The sequence below is a fragment of the Osmia lignaria genome, chromosome 14 (assembly GCF_051020975.1).
Source record: "Osmia lignaria lignaria isolate PbOS001 chromosome 14, iyOsmLign1, whole genome shotgun sequence".
Classification (NCBI taxonomy): Eukaryota; Metazoa; Arthropoda; class Insecta; order Hymenoptera; family Megachilidae; genus Osmia; species Osmia lignaria.
The window spans coordinates 3,805,197-3,828,154 of NC_135045.1; the positions used below are offsets into that span (position 1 = coordinate 3,805,197).

Consider the following 22,958-nt stretch of genomic DNA (forward strand, 5'->3'; position numbering starts at 1 on the left):
TCATAGCTCTAAAATTTTTCCAAAATCGAGTCTTCGATCAGACACGTGTCTAAAATATGAAATTTAAGGAAAGAATTTAATTACAAATCTGGCATGAATCCAAACAAAGACCACGAAACAGATAAAATAACGCGTTTGATGGAATCAAGTCCATTTTCCTTTCTATTATCGTGTTCATTGCCGTCGCGACAGTTTGCATTATTCTTATGATATTGTTTTCCAGAGCGCGGAGCCGTGAGATCTCATTAATATTGCCCGCCGTACCCGTCGCTCGTCATTAACATTAGCATTTTTACGATTATTAACGGTCATGAGCGTTATTATTTTGACGTACGCGGCTCGGCTCGGAACGAGAAGAGAACAAGAACGGAACGGAACGCATCGCTGTGCTCTGTTATGAATTGCATTACCTTTTCAAAACAGCCGTGCATTATATACCCGGGAGCATGGAAAACTGTAATGCCGACCCCCCTTGCCTGCGCGGGTGCGCCCTATACCAGCATAAAATGCTCACACGAAATAGAAGGAAATAGGGTGAATGAAGGAAGAGAACGCGTGTCGGGGTACAATCGCCGTCGCCGGGTCAAAAGTTCAGAACGAACTTTTGTCATGTAGCAATATACAGTAGGTATGTAGCTCAACTATACCAGTCGTATTGATCTCGACCGAGCCAGTCACCGAACGAACAAAGTTCTTGGAGATTTAACGAGAGCCTCTTGGCCATCAGCTGCTTTACAAACAATACCACGTTATGCACTGTCAGGACAGTTTTGTTACAAGTAACTGGGTGCTTCTACTTTATTCTTCCTCATTTTTTCTTCTTTACTCACCGGTTATAGCACGGTCTTTGAGTCGCTTTTTAGCTGGTCCAGCCATTATCATCAACCTTTTACACGCTTTTAGAGCACGATCTATACTGGGTGGGATGGGATACGGGCGCAGAGTGATTTCTTCAGGGAAAATAAATCCAAAGCGTGAGATAAATTTTTTTCATACCTCTTGCCATTTCCTGAAAGAAATGATTCAAAGATTAGCTTAGAAAATATATATCTTTGTTACGGATAAATTGAAGATAATAATTTTTTAATAAAAAATTGAAAAATTAGTAGACATGGATTTATTCAATTATCAGCGAATTTTTCGTCGCACCCTGTATAATGCATACCCTTTTACTTCTCTCTTCACGGGCTCCGAAAGCAGCCGGAAATGTCGCAACCGCGGTTTGTGGTTCCCCTTCGAGTTGCGCTTTAGCACGCCGTCTAATGCTTCCTTTGATCCTCTTTCGGTGGATCCCGCGTTTTTACCTCTGGTACGCGAGATTAAACGTCGAACCGTTCCCTCGAAATCCCGATCGTGTTTCTCTGCGACGAATTTTCTCGTCTATCGAACGTTTCCTCTTCGAAACGAACAGGAAAAAGAAGATGATCCCAGGTTCTGGTATACAGTATCGAGCTCCTTAGGGAAAACATCCTGTATTTAAAATTAAAATTCTCAGAATTATTATTATTCTTTTAATATTGCAACTCCTCTCTCCTTATATTGCCATTTTTCTTAGAAAAGCCTACTTTTCCTCTGAACTGTGCATATAACTCGTAGATACGTTAAATCAGCAAGTATAATGAAAAGCAGCTGCTTGGAGGGTAAACTTTATTGGTATATGTATATAGATTACCAGGATTGGGGAGGTTTAAAATCGGCCGATAAGTATAAGGAATTTCCTCTCCAACTTTCGTCTAGTAACTTTCTTGCTAGTTTAACGTCAGCCCCCCTGCTAATGCATTTATGCAGATCTTGGCCGACGAGCTAAATATATTGCATACCAGAGGTATTAAACTCTCCGGTGTGACGGTATTTATAGTTATTGTAACATATAATTCTCTTTTAATTAAAACGTTCACGGCTGTCCGCCCGTGTAAACACGTTATCAAAGCGACCAGCCAACGAACCAGGATAATACGTTATTTTAATATACGAGCCTTTCCGAAGAACGAAAAGAAATCTGATTTCCCGAGTCGTATCGGATGAAGGGAGGAACACCTTTCGCACGTACGCCATTCAAATTTATTCCACCGTCCTGGAAGACGGTAAAAGACACATCAGAGGCTCGCACAGACAGAATGTGTCTTATCGATCCCGTTCTATTGCGATGGTCATAACAAATTCATGGAGGAAAATACCCAGTCGAGGGAGGAACGAAAGTGTACGATCTGCTATAAGAAACGGAGGACATTGGTTTCGTCGCTAGCACTTAATCGATTTCCTGCTAAACTTCTATTGGATATAGAAAGCGTAATCTTCGTAGAGAGTGTATATATTAATATTTATAACAAGATGCAAAAGGTTTCGTTCCGATTGATCCATCCGTCTCGGAGTAATTAGCGAACATACATATAAAAAAAGAAACTGATCGAATTGAGTAACCTCCTTTTCGAAATCGGTGAAAAAATAAGCTTCAGCTGCTGAGAATCCTCTTACAAAACGAAACCTCTATCTTCTCTCACTGATATCAAGTACAGAACATACATCTAAAATCTCTGGAATCATCTTTTTCTATTCCCTGGAATAATATTTTATAGCGTATTTTCCTATGAAACGATTACATGTGTGATCGATAAAAAAAGACCGCTATGCAGGCTATTATTACCGGCCACTTATCATCCAGGAATATCCATCAACGATAAAAATACACAGGCCACTAGCCTGCATAGTTGTACCGCGATGTACGAACGGTACAATAAACTTCTATCCCTCTATAAATATCGAAACGCGTTGGAAACTCCTACTTTTCCCTCCAAGGAATTCTCTTTTTAAAGTTTCTGGGTAACAATCGACGCGAGTTTCGCTATTAAAACAGCGTTTTTCATAATGAAAGTGTTAAAATAGATAGAAACAAGCGAGTGTAATTTAAATGAGGTTCGTGGGTGAGATGGAAACGTTTACAAACGGCATAATCTATGCAGAGTATTCATCCCGGTTGGTTGATGGCCGATAGAAATCCGTGAAATATTAAACGATCCCAAACACGTTTGGCTTATGCGTGTATTTTCTGGGTAACGAGCAACCAGCATGTAATTACTAGGTCGTTAAAGCTTCGCTTACCGTTGTTCCGACGATAATTAATTTCCGTCGTTCCGATGAATAATTCCCAGGATAGGAGAACGACGAGTGAAAGTGCAATCTGGCACTGGGTACGCGCGATCATCCCAACCATCCACGGGCCAATAATGATTCCCCGATGAAAATTCATACAAACTACACCCGCGATACGTGTTTCCAGTCGATCCGTTGAACGGCAAGTTAAATTATATAGATTCGCTTCGTTTCAGCGTGAAACGAACCCGGCCGGAAATCGGGGCCGGGATTAAACGTTGCGTTCAACGAAAAACGCTTTCAACGATGATTAAAACATTTTAGCCGGTTGTTGGAGTATCGCTATCTTTCTTTCAAGTTCTTTCAGTTTACACGGATTTTCCGAAAAATTCATTCGAATTTCCGTTTACCTGGGATCGGGTTAATGATGTGTACTCTATTGACAGTTAGCTCGTTACTGGTTCGGATTACCTCGGTCAACTACCAAATTCAAGCTGGTATTAATTAACGCGTTGATCACCGTAGAGATCGGTACGATTTCGATGGAGCGGATTAATTAGAAAATAGAAAATTACTCGGTGAATTAGCCAACATTGTGTTTGGGAATCTCGTTGTAACATGCGAGAGATATTGCGATTTTGTTAATTCTTCAACTGAATATCCCGCCTTTTTCTTCCTTCGGAGCTAACAATTGTTCGTGCAGTCTCGAGGAACAGAAGTGACGAATCGAGGGAACGATACGGAAAGATGGGAAGAAAGAAAAAGTAACCGTAGCGTGGGCGTTTATACGGCAAGCAGGAGGTAAACACGGTTCATTAGCGCAGCAGCATTCGTTATGTGCCTTCCTTCCACCTTTGTACGGTTGGATGCAAGGAGAACAAGGTCGCCGTGGACGACCCTTACGGCCTTCTTGAATAAATCAACGGTTCATCCTGCTCTCTGTATGTTCGGAAAGCGCTTTAAAACCGACTGTCTCGCGATACCCGATGAATATACACCTTACCTCTGTATCAACGTTTGCTAAGCTCGGTTCGAAGTTTGTTGTCGACCGGACAGAAGCTTGGCGATGGGCTAGGACAGTGGCGGAAATTCGGTGGAAGTTAGTTGGCAAAGCAAGCGTTATTCTGTTTTATTTGTAAACGCGACGATTTGCACTGCGAAACGAACTTCCCTGACACGATGGTACCTCTGTTTGCCTTCATGTTGTTTTTACAGCGAAATGAAACTTTCAGCAAAAGAAACATACCCGAGTGGATTAGGAAAACGCAATGAAAAATAAGAAGTTGGTCAATTTTAAATCTCGTTGGAAGAGCGATGCTGATTAACCCTTCGAATGCTATATGTTCGAAACGAACTTTCTTGTATCATTTAATTTCGCGTACAGGAATTACAATTACAACTACAACGTAATTTATATTAGTAAAAAAAGTATTCCATTCTTAAAGATCGCAGCCGCTAGCTGCGTGCTGTCCATGCGAATTGTTTCCGTCGGGAGTATTCAGCATTCAAAGGGTTAATGCACGATACAAAAAATAAAACTCGCCTGTCCTCCATCGAAAACACTGTCGTTATGGAAAAAAAAAGAAAAATTATTTTGTGACGTTTAATATTTATCGACCGCTGTGTACCGTTGATCAAGCTACGCGTATATAAAACATTTCATTTGGGTTCAGTGCGAGAACACGCGCAAACAGGGTGTTTACCGTGCTCGAACGTGTTCACGCATATCTTCGGGCCATTCACATACGAGTGGCTTAAAACAGGACAAAAATAAATCTCGAACGATAACAATAAAAGCTATTCGACCAACTGTTGGGACGCGCGTAAATCCTTGGTCAAACATAAAACAACAGAAAACAAAATGGAGGGAATTCGTACTCGCGCACAGAAAAAAAGAAAGAAAAATCGCGATAGGGGGAAGGTGAATAAAATTTTGAACGATCGTTCTTTCGACGATGGAAAAGCGAAGTGTGTTCATTGTTGGACGCGTGTCGCGTCGCGTCTCTCGGTTTCGATGGTCCTCGTCGAGCGAGGAAACGAGGTTGAAGCATCGACATCGATATTTCAGTGTCTCTGATGTCCCCAAAGGCTGTCGGTTCCGTCCCCTTTTTTCATGATCGTTCGATCGACCAGCACTTTCGACGGTGTTTTCAGATTGTACGCGAAACCAACGCGTGCCATCAGTTCTATGAACGCGGTGGTCGGATTCAAGCTGTAAGCCCCGAGCTCGGCAGCCTTGTAGTCCCACGGGAAGGAATGATGGTAATTGTGCCAACCTTCGCCGAGAGCGAAGAAAGACACGGCCGCGTTTTCCGTAGGCTTCACCCTCCTGCGAAATCGTGTTAAATCGCGCATGAAAAGAATACGAAAAAAAAAAAAAAATTGTAACAAAATATACGAGTCAGCGTGAAAGTTTTAATTAACCAGGTCCCATCGTACGAACTATGCGAGGACCGGTGCTACGGGTATATGGAAACTTGCCTGTTATACGGTCGATTTCCCCACATGTGAGCGAAACTGTTAACGATAAAAGTGGCGTGTAACGACCACACGTACCGGATGAGCGTCGCGTGAATGCTTATGAACCATGTTTCGCCCCACATGAAAACTGGCAATAATATCGGTTGAACGAAGCACAGCCAAACCATAATGATCTCGTAATACCTGTAACGTGATACGGAAACGCGTATACTTCCTATTTTCCCTTCGTATCACCCTATAATTATATCTACGATATTTTCAATAATTTGTTAAAATTTTTGCCAAATTAAAAGATACTATTTTTTAACTACAAAACTGGTCAATTATCAGGGTGAGTAAGAGTTCTAGGAACGTAGGTGAACTGCGAGTGGATCGTCAGTGAACCGTGAATGGATCGATAGTGTAAAAATTCCAGTCGTCTAACAAAGCGATACAATGCGTCGAAAAATGGAACATTTTAACCGAGTAGGAGGCCAGTATTGGTTCTTAATACTCCAAGCTTTCAGATGTAAATCATGTCCTTTCAGAGGAGCGTTTCGACGTTTCATCTACCGTACCGGTTAGCTTGATTCATCGGAATTCTGAGGATACGTTGGTTCACTGTGCAGCTACATCAATAGTACGGGCCGAAACGACTGATTAACTCTTGTGTGCTGTTCAGCTCCAATTAACTCGAAGTGGAAATTCAACGGTTAATAACTTTGCGATGAAACAATTTATGCGACGTTCATTAGATTTTCATACGCTCAGAGAGTATCTTACAAAAATGCGATGATTGCAAAAAAGAAAAATACAAAGTATCTTTTTGAAAATAACATTGTTCGATAGAGCAAACCAACGTCGTTTTTCGTTTTCATATTTCTATTCAAATAAAGTCACTGACCTGAGGATAAATATATATCTTACTTGTCGTAGAACTTTATCACAGAATCCGAAGCGACGTCGGTCATATCGATTTTACTGCCGTATTTCTTGACGGACGGGTGTCGTTTAACCATCAGCCAACCGATATGAGAGAAGAAGAATCCGCGTCTTGCATCGTGCGGATCAGCCGTGGTTTCCGTGTACCTGTGATGCGTTCTGTGATCCCTGATCCACTTGTAAAAATGCGTCTGACGGCAATGAAAGACATTTACGGAGTTACTTAGAGATAACGATTGAAAAAATAGATAAAACAGAAAACAATACGTGCGAACCTACTTGACCAGCCATACAGTACAAGTAAGCTAGAAAGATACGTAGAGGAACTTTGGCCGAGTAACTTCTGTGCGCCCATAGTCGATGGGCACCTGCTGTTACTCCCACACCAGCCACCAGTCCGTACGCGATACCTCGATAAAAAATGAATAAAAATTCTTATTAATCGATCAAGAAATCGTGACATTTACGGGAACGGTGGATTTGGGAAAGCAGGGAGGAAAATCTATTTGGAATTCTTGGAGGGCGACAAATAGGAGAAATAAAATGGCAAACGGACGGTTTTCCTAAACGAACTGGAGGCGACGTACGATATGTACTTACTCCAAATCCACGTCCAGAACTTGGCATCTCGATAGCCGTTCACGAAACCGTAAACGGGGAGGAAATGAAGCACAATGATACCAATCACATTTCGCCATATTATAGGTTGGCTAGCTGAGCTTTCCTCCGCCGGTAATGCAAGCGGTTCCACGTCCACTTCCACCTTTCCGTTCACCTCTTTCTTCTCCTCGTATTGAGTCACCGTTGAACTGTACATTTCCCCAATTTCCGTTCCTAATATCGGAATAATTCGTTACACTCGACTGTGAGTAATTAAGGGGAGAAAAAAAGAACGATCATCATAGTTTCATAATTTTCCAACGTTTCGGCCTTATTTCGAGCCTCTCTTCAATGACTTCCCTCTTTGTGAAATTTATCGATAAATCACGAAAGTGAATTTTTTTTTCCATTATAAAGAGGAAATGATCCGTGCTACTTTTTCCATTGAAAGTTTACGATCGCCTGTCATATAAAATCTGCATTAACGCGAGCGTTATATAGGGTGTTTTGATTACCCTCATTACCGTGTTCGATCAATTTTATCGATCATTAGGCTACCGACGTGGATGCGAATTACGTATCAATCATCAAATTTCACTGCAAAAAGCGGCAATTACTCTCGCCTCTGTGTAACATGAATGTCAATCCGTTTTTCAATACGGAAGATAGAAACTGGTATTTCTAGTTTTACATAATCTGCTTTGTAAGTGTGATTAGCGGCCGCGTTTCTAGCGAAAGAAATAGCAAGTTCGAGTTCGAGATAAATGTAGATGATTGTTACCGACGATTAATTGGCAATTAGAGGTTTGCTAATGACGTTGAGAAATGTTCTGTAAGCAGAAAATCTGAATTTTAGATTACGTTGGAAATCTGTAAATACGTGTTTGGAAATCGGTAATTTAGTACGCAACACCTTAACGACAAAATGCAAATGGAGCAGGAAAGCATTAAAATTACTAATGCTTTTTACGATGCAATTAGCTGGAGATATCGTAAGCAGCTGAATCGAACATCACCAAATGGTGTGGAACAATCCAAGCTGGGTTCGGTGATTAAATGTACCGCCCACGCTCCAATACACTCTCCCTTAATCTGTGTCAACCTTTATTTCCTATACACCAAAGACAACTATGAAACTTATTAACGTAACCGGTCTCATATCGATACAAGGTAATTTTAACCGCTGATTAAAGATGCTAATTTCATTGTTAGCTTCCTGGATGCTTCGTGCAACAATTTGCATAATAAAATAATACTGTTGAGTGTGTTATTAGAAAATTTATATTTCCATTAATATCCGTGCTGTAATTATTAGCTAGTAATTGGGGTGTTACTCTCAGCTGGGACCATGGAATCGATATTCTATCTAATTCTAAATGCATTGGATTCTCTGCTATTTTCGACAAATTTCATAATTATGGAATAATTTAATGCCAGAATTTCTAACACTTTTTCAAATGCCCCAAAGAAATTATCTATTAAAAATAGAAAACCAAAGTTGACTTGAGAACCTAAAGGGTTACCAAATATTCGCCTGCGAATCGTGTACGGTCGGTGATGTTTAATTCGTAAAAGTTGAAGAAAAATGCGGCCCCCTCGGTAAGCTGGCGCGAATCTTACGGCAAGTTCTACGGATTCAATCAAAAAGTTTAATGCATTCGAACGCGATCCCGTGCGCAGCACGAATTACTCTCGAGAGAAATTAGACGGTGAAATTCCGTTGGATTCTTTATCGTTCGGTATTATCGTTTTACCATGGAAGTCAGGCTTGCTAGAAGAAATTTTATTAACTGGCCTACTTCTTTGGGACACGGCCAAAATTCAACCCGGACCAGATGTCCGACTTTGCATTAATAATTCAATAAAGCCGATGACACACGTACGACATCGGTGCTCGATGCATCTGATCGAGCTATAAAACTGCACGATCGACATCTGCGACTGCCGGAAAATTTCCTTTTCCTTAACCAATATACATGGTATTCCCTGGATACACCCGCGATCAATTTTGGCTTCAAACAGGAATGTCTAAAATTTTAATTTTTACGATATCGAGAAAGTAAATATTAATTCAAATCCCCCCGCGTAAACGTTTATATCTATGCAAGTGACAGGGGGCTGTATATCTATTGTAGGCGTTGAGTCACCTCGGACTCCGTCAACGGCCTTAGCCACTTAGGCCACACCGGTACCCGTAAGATCACCGAAGTCAAGCTAAGTGGGCACGGTTTCGCCAAAAGATGGGTTACCGTGTGCTGTTGGCAACTAAATAAGCGGAGATAGTGAATATGAATAAAATGGATAAAGAGAAAAAGGTAGATGAATGGAGAAAAAAGAAATGTAAAGAGTATAAAAGAAGTAAAAACACAAAAAAGGAGAATAATGGAAAAATCTATGGATGATTTGATATAATCATACTAAACTATGTACGGTGCGGATTTAGAGAAAGAATTTAAAAAGGCCGCTGATGTTCGTTGGGCAAGAGAGGAGGAAAAAACCTCCTGTAGAACGGCCCATCTTGGGCTTCGCCCAAGAAAAGCCGGAAAAAAAAAAACCCCGGACTCCCTTAGCTAGGGTCGGCGACCGCCAGGTGGCGGTGGGGTTGAATCGGTTCTCTCGCTAGCGGTCCCCCGGCAAACGATTATTAAAAGTTTCGAAAAATGGGGTTATAAGCGTCTGGGGCAGGGATCGTCTGTCGTTAGCCCCACTGACTGGACTAGCCTTTTTCTCTCTCTGCACTATATGGGGCCCTCACCCCTGCATCATCATTTTCCCCCCAGGCACCTATCAAATGGAAAACCCGGCATCTCACCATTTTTCCCGGAAAAAATCTGGTATTTGATGCAGGATTTTATTTTGAATGAAAAATAAAAAATCGGTTTGAATAGCTGTCAACTGCAGTTGATTTTCGTATAACAAATAACAAATAAATTCGATTTCCCCGAATAACCACTAATTGTTTTATTCGTGAATAAAATTGTAAATAACTATTATCCAACACTGTTGTGGTTAATACGTTTTTTCTTGACAAAAGAACCGCAAGGTTCGTTTCCCGTCGCCGTTGAACAAAACATTTTCCGCTTTCCAAACGCATAAATCCTCTCGGCGCTGTTTAAATATTTACCAACGTCCTGTCTTCATTTTTCAAGCAACAGTTCATTCACGCCGTATAACGAAATATGCACGTTCCTCGCTAATCGCTTTTCTCATTAATCGATTGCAGCTTGGTACCGGTAGTTTACTTTTTTTCATTTTTCACAAACGACCGAATTTCGACATTTACGAACGAACGTTTCACGGTAGAGCGCACGTAGTGAGGATCAAACCGAGCATGTCGCGGTCTCGCTCATAAAAATCTCGTCTTTCGACACGCTCGCAGATTTCCTTTTCATTCTCTGCCCTCAGCTGGATCATAAAAATCCGTTCGCGGATCGGTGACCGCATTGGCCGCGAGTGATGGACCGTCGAACGACGAATCGTCGGACCTGACTCCAGGCAATTTCCCTCTCGTTCGTTCGATATTATCGTATGTTCGAATCGGTACGAACGATACAACCATCGATTCGCACCCTCGAGCAACGTGTCGCTGCCAATAACTGGATGGTTAAGCCCAAACGAGCTTCGATCGTTGGTGTAAAAACCAGATGAAATTTCGTTGAAACAGACATTCTTCCTAGGAATAAAAATCCTTTTCATTTTTTCAAACATTTCATTTCCACGGAAACAAATTATTCTTTCGATTGAAACACACGTGGAAGTTCAACGTGTCGAGCATAATTACCAAAATCATTACCGTATCTCTGAATCAGAAAACAACAATTTCAACGGTAGGTCGTTAGAAAGTACCGATCGTCTAGGAACTAACCGTACCATGAAGCGAAGAGGGGAAAATGTTGAAAGCTTCCATCGAGTTTCGGCATTTTGTTTTTCCTATCCGAGAACCCTTTTACCCCCGGTGTCAGGGTTTTCGTATCAACGGCGCGAACAGTGGCCGAAACTGCGGCGAGTATTCGCAGACATTAAATCCAACTGCGATTGCTCCAAACCGTAGATAACAACAGCGCGCAACAACGCCGCGGGTGACGCTTTGTAATTACCTTCATCTGTTAATGACGCCTTCGCGATTCGCGCAACCGTAGGGCTGTAATACGAGTTGCTGGACCGGATTGCTGTTTGAGAAATGGATTGTTGAACTTCGCGTGGCTTGCTCGACGGGAATTGGTGGGAAATAAAAGTTCGAGGGAAACGCTACGTTGTACATAGTACACCGTAATAGATGAACGTAAGTTGGACGTTGAATTCAATGAACATAAATAATAAAAAAAGAAACAGTTTCCAGCGTTTAAAGGTAGTTAAGCCAAGTTGCGCTTGTCGACGCCCGCGATGGGGATGAAAGATCGAAGGGAAAGCTGAGAGAAATTAAAGACGATAAATCAGCTTTCGCGATTCAATGCCGAGAAAGTCCACGTATGGATCATGAATAAACAGAAAATTTTTACGAACCTCTAATTTTCTAATTTCTTTTCCGTTATATCAACAATGAGATTCGAAACTTTCCTATAATTTCTAACAATAAGATGCAGTTGATAGAAGAAAAACAAGGTTGAAATGAGAATGCTTTTATATAGGATATGTAAGCGAAACTGTATCCCATTTTATTTGGAATATTTGTCTCGATGGAGAATACGTAGCGAGAATAAAAGTGACGTACAACACGAGCGCGAGGACAGTAGGAAGAAATACGCTCCGGCGGAAAATTGCATTTCCAATCGCATAGTTGTTCGCGCGTATCGCCTAAACGACCTACCGAGCGTCCGCTAAACAATTGATTAATAAAATTGATCGAGTCCATTCGATTCGCACGGCGTATTTTCAAATGATTAATCGACGTCAGAACTTTGCTCGAGTATTCGAAACGAGATTTTCTATTTCAGGCCGCGTGTTCACAGGTTGCAATCGCAACGAAATAGCGTGATATAACCGCGGCCTCGTAAGTGCTTCACGTTCGAGTTACGGGGTCTTTCAAAGTTTCAGCATTGCGGAAAATGTTCGAAGCAGCTTGTTCCATCGAGCAAACAAGCCTCGCAGCATCGTGCCCGTAAATTGTCGAAAATTCCTGCCGAGTTTCGAACTGTTTGACAAACATCTGCGATGTGGGATCGTTAAGATTAAGCCGAGTGAGAAGCTTACGATGAATTTTAGGCTGACTGTGACAGGTGAAAATTATGGAGAAAAGTGACACTTGAATTTCCATTAAACCTTTAATTAAGTAATGGATAAAATTTGTTAAAAATTAATTTGTTAAAGTGATAACCTGATACCGGGGGTAAAAGGGATCTCGAATAGGAAAAACAAGACAAATATCCCATCAACGTATTCTGTTATCTGATATAACTGTAATTAGTAGTTTCACGCGATCATTAAGTAGTTGATCAGGCTATATATAGACGCGGTTGGTATCAGACACGTAGCAGCTTTGATGAGCAAATTAGGATTCTAACTGGTTTGTCGGTGCAGAGGCTGGCGTAGCTTGTATACCTGTAAAGCAGGATCCGTTGGCTCTACTGTCGTTTTCAATTATCCCAGTTATAATACTTTTAAGTGCAATAAATTGTACTCTATTCCCCGGGCGTGTTACGGCTCTGTATTTCGTTAAGTTGGCTACCGAGCATGTTGGTTCTTGTTTAGAACTGTTGTTTCGCTACGGGAATTCATCCTTTTGTTCGTCTCTACCCTGCAGGTATTCTTCTAATTGCCAGCTGTGTAATGAATCCCACCCTAACTGTTGAATTTGACCAGTTATTTAACCTTCATTCATCGTTCTGTACCATCCAACTAATTAACAGAGCCATTCAATCATATTCATGGTAATTTTCATGTTACCCGAAAAATATTGTGCAGATAATAAGTAAAGTTATGATAGTATCAAATGAAACTTTCAGCTTTAGTATAGCGGTGGACGTGTTAAATCGTTGTATTAAATGGTAACTTTGCTCTAACCCGTGAGTCTGGAAGGGATTACCTCTAAATCCTACGTCTACACGCATATCTCAATGTATCCTAGAGCAGACGCAATAACGAGCCAGACTCTGGAGTTAATTACCCCTAACATTATGTAAATGTGATTCTACCATCTCGTAAATGGTACTGTGAAAATCAATTTTATTATACGCGTAATCAATCAATCCTCCCCTTTGATTAACCGCCCTTATGCGGTGAACAACCCGCGCACCCTTACGCGATGTACCTGTCGATTACCCCTGACCACCGATAGCTACTTAACTTTAGTTCGATACCAAACTATCGATTATTATTCTCGATACTTTAAATTCTATTAGATCGTAAAATGTTATTTTATAAAATAGAGTAAGGAAGAATTGAAAATTTCTTTTTTAAATATTTCTTAAAAATGTTAGAAAGGGTATCTACCCTTTTCGCTGCATTAACTATCTGAAATTATGAAAGCGTTCGTACGTGAACAAATCGATAGGTACATGGCAACGATGCATCATCTATCGAATTATCGATAATTGGCAAAAACATTAGCGTGTTTTCGAGGGTAGTTTGAAAGTGATCGCGTCAACGATAATATCATTCGAGGGCCGATTGTGTAACAACGAGACGAACGAAACAACTGTATCGAAGGGGAGTTACCGATGAATGTTCTAAATTTGAAAATTCCAAATCACCGAATCAACGATGGACGAGCAAACGTTCGATTTGTCATAATTAGCCCGTGATACGACACCCTTGAAACGAGCATACGTTCTCGATGTTCCCTTTTCACGCTCCGCTCTAATTGCGCGCGTCAATCGCAACAGCTAATTGCTGCTGCTTGCTCGGAAACCGAGTAAACCGATATATTCGCTGAACCCCTGTAACTACGGCATCGGTTTCGTGTCACGTGCACAACGTGTATATACGTGTTTCACAAAAAAAAAAACAGGGTCTATGACCTTAAGGGCTTGTGCTACTCACCCAGGACGGTATAAATTGGTCAGTCAGTCTTTTCTCTGAAAAATAGAAAAGTTATATTAATATTGTATAGAATTCAGGATTCTAGGATTCTATATTTTCAAAATTTAAAAAATCTAAAATTGTCTCAAAATTTCATAGCCTGCCCCCAAAAAATATCCCAATCACCCCAACCTCCCTTCTTTTACCAAACAATCCATTATTATTCTCGATATTTTAAATTCTACAAGATCGTAAAGTGTTATTTTATAAAATAGAGGCAGGAAGAATTGAAAATCTTTTTTTCCTATTAATATTGTATAGAATTCAGGATTCTAGGATTCTACATTTTCAAAATTTTAAAAATCTAAAATTGTCTCAAAATTTCATAGCCCGCATCCAAAAAATATCCCAATCACCCCAACCTCCCTTCTTTTACCAAACTATTCATTATTATTCTCGATATTTTAAATTCTACAAGATCGTAAAGTGTCATTTTATAAAATAGCACCCAAAAAATATCCCAATCACCCCAACCTCCCTTCTTTTACCAAACAATCCATTATTATTCTCGATATTTTAAATTCTACAAGATCGTAAAGTGTTATTTTATAAAATATAGTAAGGAAGAATTGAAAATCTTATTTCCCTATTAATATTGTATAGAATTCAGGATTCTAGGATTCTACATTTTCAAAATCTAAAATTGTCTCAAAATTTCATAGCCCGCACCCAAAAAATATCCCAATCACCCCAACCTCCCTTCTTTTACCAAACAATCCATTATTATTCTCGATATTTTAAATTCTACAAGATCGTAAAGTGTTATTTTATAAAATATAGTAAGGAAGAATTGAAAATCTTATTTCCCTATTAATATTGTATAGAATTCAGGATTCTAGGATTCTACATTTTCAAAATCTAAAATTGTCTCAAAATTTCATAGCCCGCACCCAAAAAATATCCCAATCACCCCAACCTCCCTTCTTTTACCAAACAATCCATTATTATTCTCGATATTTTAAATTCTACAAGATCATAAAGTGTTATTTTATAAAATAGAGTAAGGAAGAATTGAAAATCTTATTTCCCTATTAATATTGTATAGAATTCAGGATTCTAGGATTCTATATTTTCAAAATTTTAAAAATCTAAAATTGTCTCAAAATTTCATAGCCCGCCCCCAAAAAATATCCCAATTACCCCAACCTCCCTTCTTTTAACACCCTGTACACACAATCTAGCATCTGTCTGGATGGAATCTATGTGTGTGTCTGGTTTGGTCGATGAAAAAAAAAAAGCTTCGTTCAAACTCATCGTGCAACGGTATGCTTTAAGTATCAGTAATCGATACATCTTGTCTGCGCCGATGTCAACGCCGGCAGCAACCAACCAAGCAGGGTATAACAAGCAGATATAGCAGAGGATCGTCAAGTTTTCTTCGCTACTCACCCGTTCTCGATCCGTCCACCAGATACTTAGAAAGTCAGTTTGAGCAGGAACGTCGAGGCGTTTCATCGAAGCTGTCGAAAACGTTTCAGGTCGAACCGCTTGGCGATCGCGCATTTATAAAGTGCCCCCTAATCTCTCGTGGTTAGGTTCGTTCATTGTTGGACACCTAACTACCGAGTTGTTCGCTGGAGGGGATGCCACCTATGAAACGTCTACCACCGTATGTTGTACAATTTCTAACCGTGATGGGTCTGTCTGGAAAATAGGGAGAGAGAAAAAAAACACTCCACTCTGCTGTTTCAACCTGCTACTCCTTCCATTTCATCTCCTGTAATCTTATTCCCTCGAGTCTTCCATCGCGTTCTCTTAACAGGCATCGGTCAGAATGATAAAAGGGGGTGGTTTGAGTTGTTTGTGACGGTAAAAATTTGAAATACGAAATTAATTTTTCTTATTTTTATGAAATATTTGAGAGCTTGTAAAAAATTATTACATCTGTGAAAAGTTGCGTTTAAAATGTTATAGGAAGATAAATAATTGAAAAGATAATTGGATGGAGAGATTAAAATCAGCCACCCTATACGGAGACATAAAATGGGGACGGAGAGGGTTGTAGGAGGGGAAATACCCGTAACCTACGTTCATATTTTTCCTTTTACGGTGAAGCCATTTCGCAAGCCGCTTATCCAAGCCAAACTATTGCTGCTCGTGCGCTCCCCTATTTTTGGATTCCCCGCTATTTGTCTAAACGTCGACGTAGCCACGGGAAGAAAGAGCTGTCTGCGTTCTCGACTATGATTGAACGAGATTTTGTCGAGATTGTTCCAGTCAAATTCGAGAGACATCAGCCCGGAAGAAGTGTATTAATCTTGCATCTTGTATATTCTGCATTTTTCAAAATTTATACCTTGGGAATTGCCTCGCGTCAGTCACATGAAACAGATCCTTAAAAACTTTCGCTTTATCGCTGTTCCATTTCTTAACCTTTCCTCCGTATCAATCGGATAGAATCCGTAATTGATCGACGCTTGGGAGAGAGAAAGAAAAATTTGAAAATCGAAAACGTGACCGGTGTGAGAGAAAGCTCGTCGAGAAAATTTCATTCCCAGGAAGGTATGTGTTTTAAAAAAACGTCAAGAACATCGGACCCGGTAACGTGTTTCTCTTGAATTCCCTGGAACACTACGCTCCGTTGAATTTTCCAGTTTTCCCAGCCGCTACTTGCTGCATCTAATTTTATGGAGGAAAATAAAACTAACGTGGGGGTGGGTACGGTAAATCGAAGAATTTCGAAAATCCAGTAGAATCCATTTGCGGAGAGAATTCAACGGCAACACATATCACGTTCGATGCTAACGAAACAACGATGGTACAACGTTGTTTCTTTTTCATTCAAACATTTATTTTACGAATACAATGGATATACTAGATAAAACAATATACCTGCCCATTTCGTTTCATTTTACGTTTAATCCCTTTTCTGTTGGAGAAAATGGTAAACTTTCATTCATTAAAAAATTCCAATATTATTTTAATATTTTTAGAATTAATTATTTCATTCTTAAAAAATATACCGAAAATGGACCATGTTAATTAACTTTTGTGAATTATAAATGGAGTGGAAATAACAATTTTTCCCACCTGCTTCACATTAACTTTCTCAATTATTTTCATTATTAATTAGCGTAATGAATCTTGCCGCTGAATTTTACGTCAGACCCACCTGCAGGGTAGATAAAAAAAAACTGTGCATATTTCATTAAAAATTGTCATTTATCTTAATGTTAACCTTGAATTAGAAATCATTCAGTAGTGTCTTCGCTATTTCAGAGTCTCGTCAGGTGCAAGAAGTATTGGCCTAGATGCCTCGACGCGTTGCACAGAGAGATTCATTAGTGTTCTACTGCAATAACCATTCGGTGAAACGTACGCATAATGCAGCGTACATTTTACGTTTATGATTTATTGCACTCTCATTATCAGAGACTCGCGAATGGGAATCGTCTACTTTCACTCGACGATTACATTTTACCTTTTTTTTTTTCACACTCGGTTATTTGGAAAGATTCCTACACGTTTCATCGGGAAATGGTAATTCTTCGAAATGAAGCGACTCGAAGCTCTCTTGAATTCTTAATTAACAAACGGTATAAACGCATCGTATATTTTCCGAGCCGTATATTTTACGAGCATCGTTTAGGATTTTCACGCTTTAGCGCGCAACATTCAAAGTATTACAAAATTATCATTTGTAAGTGGGGTCGATGGAATAACTATTTTTTCATTTTTACATTTGCGAAATATCAATTCAAATTTTTCCGCGCGAGGTATATATATAGGGTCCTCTCCTCTGCATCGTCAGTTGCACCCGAGATGCCTATGGGGGAGGACCCGGGGAATCTTTTTGGCGAAGCCTAATCAATTATCTTCCTTTTTTTATTTAAATGCAGCTAAAAACAATTCTATGTAAAAAGTTTATCGATGTAACGAAACGGAAACGAAGCGATGAACGAAAGAACTAAATTAAGATATAAAAAGGTTGTCCCAGTAAATGACAAATTGAAACTAAAATTTTTATTTACGTTTCCCGAGTTCTTTTGATAAATCTTCTTTGTGTGTATGCGCGTTAAACCCGAACGCGGGGGACAAATATTACGCTTGGTTAGCTGAGACTTTCTCGCGTAAAACGTGACGGTTCTTTGCTCTCCGCAAGTTGGGAGAATTTGAGGTACTTTCTCGAGATCACCACCGTTGCATAGTTGCGACACGTGCGAAAGAAAACTGCCAGTTTTTTATTGCAACGTCTGTGTAATACGATCGTAATTTCCGATTAGTTCGAACAAGAATTTGGTAATTCAATAACGATCGTTAGTTCTTTTGTAAATTCTTAATTACCGTTCTATCCTAAACACCCCCGAAGAAAGTCAATCTTTTTTAATACTTGTATGGTCGATCGTTTATTCGTCGGACTTAATCACGTAGTACAATTTAATTAGTGAACAAATATCTTGAAATTTCGTTAAAATCACACACCGAACGATTCGACTGGAGAGAAGAAAAAATACATTCAGCGCGGTTTACCACTCCGCAAAAATTTTGAATAAGAAAGGTTATACATGGCATAGAATTATGAACCGAGGAAGGGTAGTTCGTTCCATTTTTCGCGAACGTTTCATGGATTCCATGCGTCTCTTGCGATCAACGATTTTCGCCCACTCGAGATCCGAATCTTCGCGTAATGCGAACGATGATAAAATACTCGCCTGCCTGTAAATCGAAATCCATATATGAATCTCTACGAGTCCAACCTAATATTCTTCCTAGAGTATTAAAAATATATTAGGATAATTTTTTCAATTTGATATTTCGAATAAAACGAAGTAAAATCGAGATAATTAATTTGTACACCCAGTACACGATTGCCCGGTATTATCATAGACACCCTGTGTACACAGATAGACCCCATACGGGGACGATTTCGGTGAGCGGACGCGAAGAGGGTGGTCGACGATCAAAATGCAAAACTGTTCAGCTTTCAATTGCATGGAATATCAGAATATCCGGCAGCGTGAAGTGCGGATATCGAGTTTCCCCTGTGCGTTGAAAAACTCCACCGGTCCCGTTTCCACGAAATTCCACGGAAGACGGTCGCTGCATCGTTCCAGCAAATTTTCAACCGCCCGCCTTGGAATCAGATTATCCTGTGTTCCGTGAGCGTCGATGATGCACACCCATACAGAGATGAACAGATAGAAGCGATATACGCGACGAAAGAAATTCACTGTAACGAGTTTCCCGTGACCGTTTTTTCTTTTCTACCCTCCTCGCCCATCCACCCTCTTACTGTGAACGGAATAAGTAATTCGAGCAGCCGAGTCAACGAGATCGCCCCCGTTCGCGACCCCTCCTTCTCGTGCATAAAATTTCACCAGGCAATTTGGGAAATCGTGCAATCGTAAGGGATGAATGGATCATAAAACACGATGGGACACGGTAGCCGTGATTACCTCTCGTGGAAGATCCCAGACCTGGAACAATGGTAAAAGTTCGACTGGATTTAGGCGGACGTTACGGCTGCCGGGTACCTTTCGACGGCATACCGCGGTTTCCCCTTTGTATGGAAATTTCAGCTCATGTCGCGTTTGCGAGACAGTAAACGGTCGGTTGACAAGGGGAGGTACAAACGCTCGGCGGTAAAGTGTAGATGCAGGAGATCGGACGACAGGGTGGTGGACAAATTCCCTTTGGTTTCCCACCCGGTTCGATGATCTCCGGCCTGTTCTTTCGGAGTTCTTTCAATTTTGCTAGCAGTTCTTGAAACAGGGCTAATCTGGCTAGATAGATTTCTTTCAGGGTTGGTTTCTGTTTCCTCTTCTTCTTCTTGGTCTGAGTAGTTTCTTCGAAGCTGTCCGGGATTATCTTACACGCGCAAGTTAAATAGTCTGGGTGAACTGGTGGAATGATGGTCAAACTGCCCCAACAGAAGGACTCCACGTCCACGGTTGTTAACTCTCGGAATTGATACGGATAACGTTCGTCCGACTCCTCCCGAGCGTAGAACGCTTTCTTCGTACTTATAGGTGCGTACACCTCGGTGATGATGCATTTCCCTAGGAAACTGATCCGCACGTACAGCTCGATGGTCGCGTTTGTTTTCTGTACGTCCTCGTCGAACAACGGGAACGTTCCGCGCGTAGATCTGAACGATTAAAATGGTTTTAATTCGTTCGCTGAGGGAAAAGCGGATTACCAACGGCCTTCGGCTTAGCTGCATCAACGACACTTGTACGTTCTTTCCAGATAAAACTTGACCTTTAATTTATGGATTATTAACTCCCGTTCCTGAGTTTGCAGGACAGATGGGATGTTTGGAATAGGGATGTTGATTTATGATGTACCTTTGCGTAGGAGAAAATTTCCGAATATATTATATTCGGAACACCGAATTTTTCTCATTTTTTCTTTTTTTCCTTTCGAATTTTCATCTCCAATTTCCATACATCCCTCCGACCATTTCGATTGGAATAGATCCGAGCAGGGAAGGAAATTTTGTTCGTTAACCAGAACAAATTTTCCAACGAGCCAAAGCTCGGTTACATTGCCGAGTTTTCGATACAAACGTACAGGATACGTTTAAATTCGGTACTTGGTGATACGGTTTTCTAAATTACATTAACCCGGACGGATAAGGTTAGCCGGTCGAGGTAATCCGTTTCGCTCATGCATTTGCATAAACGCCAGATTCGCGTATTTAAATGCATTCACCTTGATATAGGTTCTCGCTCGAGAGCACTAGAAAAATAACCTTCCAGCTCGTTCCGTTCACGGAGGTCCTTTATAATACCGTTAAGCAGACCGTCCATCTTGACGAGGGTGAATCCAAAGTTCTGACGTCGTTCTAATTCGAAATACTTGGATACCTCCTTGGATACGTACAGCTGCAAATCTACACCGGAGACGTTCTTTTCGAGTGTGCTTTCCGGTAAGGCGAACACCACCGATCTACCGCCGTAGAAACGTTCGTTTTGATAATTCGAGCCACGATAAGACCGATAGTCGCGTCGGTTTGGCATTAACGTTGTCCATTCGTTGTCCAACATTCGAAACATTATCACAGTTTTCTTCATTAGAGTCGCGTCCAGTATATCCTTCCATGGCATGTATAACTATAATTCATTGAAAAAATATTGATTTCGGTGATTTGTATCGAGGTGGATTGACAAAATTTTATAATTCTAAAATTTCAACACTACCCCCGGTAAAACCTAATCTAATAGAATTATTATCGTGAAAATAACATATTGGACTTGTCGAAAATAAAACTGTTTAAATTTTCCAACAGCTTCGGGCAGTACTTTGAAAACTTTTAATACTTCTCAAGACGAGACCCAGTTTTCCCTCGTTCCGTTATCAGATTTTCGAAAGGGAAAAGTCTGGAGGATGAATATGGTAATATTTTTTAATACAACGCGAATGCGTCGTTTTATTTTTACGTGACTGGTAGTTTTCACCGATGTTACGCGATCCACGAACCGTGCGTTAAGATAAGTTTGAAAATTTCACGAGGATTACGAGGCGCGGATAACTTTTTCTCGAGTGCCGAATAATCGTACACCGTGGATCGAACGAGATTACATCAAACCGGATAACTAGGATAACGTTTTTTTTTTTTTTTAATTTAAGATGCAAAATAAATTTTTCAAATTTATTAATGTGACAGCCTTCACGATGGAACCTGAAGAGGATCGATCGTTCCCCTGATAAAAAAGCAGCGCAATCTTTTTCCAAATAAAATTGCAGGAGAAATAGAGCCAGTTACTCACATTTTGCACCATTAATTCCAACAACATCAACCGCGAATCGTGCACCACCGTCAACGAGGACATGTCTATTCTACCCTTCCTTCGACAACTTTCTTGTTTCCCTGAAGTTTGATTTATAGATCGGATAAAACGCGAAGAAGATTCAGAAATTTTTTTCCCAGTTACCAACTATTTTCCTGTGTGAAACGCAAAGTTGGAGGTTGGAGCGTGTCGCGTTTGCCAATTTTGCGACATCGCTGTCGCGCCCCCTTGCCACCCTTCACCACCAACTTCGCCATATCGATGCTCCGTTCGATAAATAAATGTTATCTCGGCTCCACACTTCGCTAACTTCATTTCCTTTCTACCAGAAAGAAAGTTGCTCGTTTAATCGGAACGATGAAAAAATATTTGAATTGCATCGTAGAAACTGTTATCCGGCGCGGAGATCGAGCCGAAGAATAAATGGATTTTTGTCAAAGAATCGAGGAGAACGTCGAGATTAAACCCATCAATCTTTCAATGCTCGTTTCCTCTTTTTATTTCTTTTTCTCTTTTTTTTTTTTTGTAAACTTCTTTTATCCCTCATTGGATCAGGTAAAAATACGAGACCGATAATGTCCGGTAGAAATAACGTCGATACGCCGTGTGTCGATCTAGCTGTGTTCCGTTCTTTTGTGCTCTTGTTTCCGAGTTGTTTGCAGTACACTGGAAGCACTCAAGAACCAGTTTCCGTCTCGTCCTGTAGGTGGAAACGCCATTAAAAATACTTCGAGAGGATAGGGAACATCGGGGCGTGGCGTGGCAGGAAATAAAAGAAAACTAACAAGAAGAAAGAAGCGCGAGAGTAAAGGGGAGGAAAAAAAGAGGGTGGAGAAAAACGGATGGGGTTGGAAAAATCGTATTAACGACGGAGATAGATAGCGATGGGCAAAATAAAAATCGGTTGATACACGACCGATTTATAGAGGAACAATTTATTGACTACTTTTTATCTCTTAAGTAGGCACGTAATATCGAGCTTTACGTATCTTTACTTTACTTACTCTAAAAAGCACTCTGTCAATTTTTCTTTACAACCTTCGAAGTAGTAAGTAAAAATGCAATAACGGTGATGTAACAAGCATACGCGTTATATACACGGGGAGAAAGAAAAAA

At 40.4% G+C, this 22,958-nt stretch overlaps 3 protein-coding genes across 4 annotated transcripts in view; 1 reads left to right on the plus strand and 2 right to left on the minus strand.

Annotated features, from left to right (window-relative positions):
• Positions 1-22,958, plus strand: part of Fstl5 (follistatin-like 5) — a 62,910-nt gene that overhangs the window by 2,930 nt on the left and 37,022 nt on the right. The gene's annotated exons all lie outside the window — the stretch shown is intronic.
• Positions 1,478-15,696, minus strand: LOC117607371 (acyl-CoA Delta-9 desaturase). Of its 2 annotated transcripts, XM_034330999.2 has the most exons (7): positions 15,499-15,696; positions 14,071-14,105; positions 7,093-7,326; positions 6,772-6,902; positions 6,478-6,683; positions 5,572-5,754; positions 1,479-5,419 (listed from the first exon to the last, which is right to left on the minus strand). In XM_034330999.2, the coding sequence occupies exons 3-7, from the start codon at positions 7,307-7,309 to the stop codon at positions 5,155-5,157; spliced, it is 1,002 nt and encodes a 333-aa protein (XP_034186890.2). In that variant the 5' UTR covers positions 7,310-7,326; positions 14,071-14,105; positions 15,499-15,696; the 3' UTR covers positions 1,479-5,154. The 2 variants fall into 2 exon arrangements, with proteins under 2 accessions (XP_034186891.2, XP_034186890.2); XM_034331000.2 differs by lacking the exon at positions 5,572-5,754 and having other exon boundaries at positions 1,478-5,419; positions 15,499-15,695.
• Positions 18,281-22,638, minus strand: LOC117607370 (uncharacterized). The gene is made up of 4 exons (XM_034330998.2): positions 21,822-22,638; positions 20,764-21,164; positions 19,506-20,197; positions 18,281-18,765 (listed from the first exon to the last, which is right to left on the minus strand). The coding sequence occupies exons 1-3, from the start codon at positions 21,882-21,884 to the stop codon at positions 19,630-19,632; spliced, it is 1,032 nt and encodes a 343-aa protein (XP_034186889.2). The 5' UTR covers positions 21,885-22,638; the 3' UTR covers positions 18,281-18,765; positions 19,506-19,629.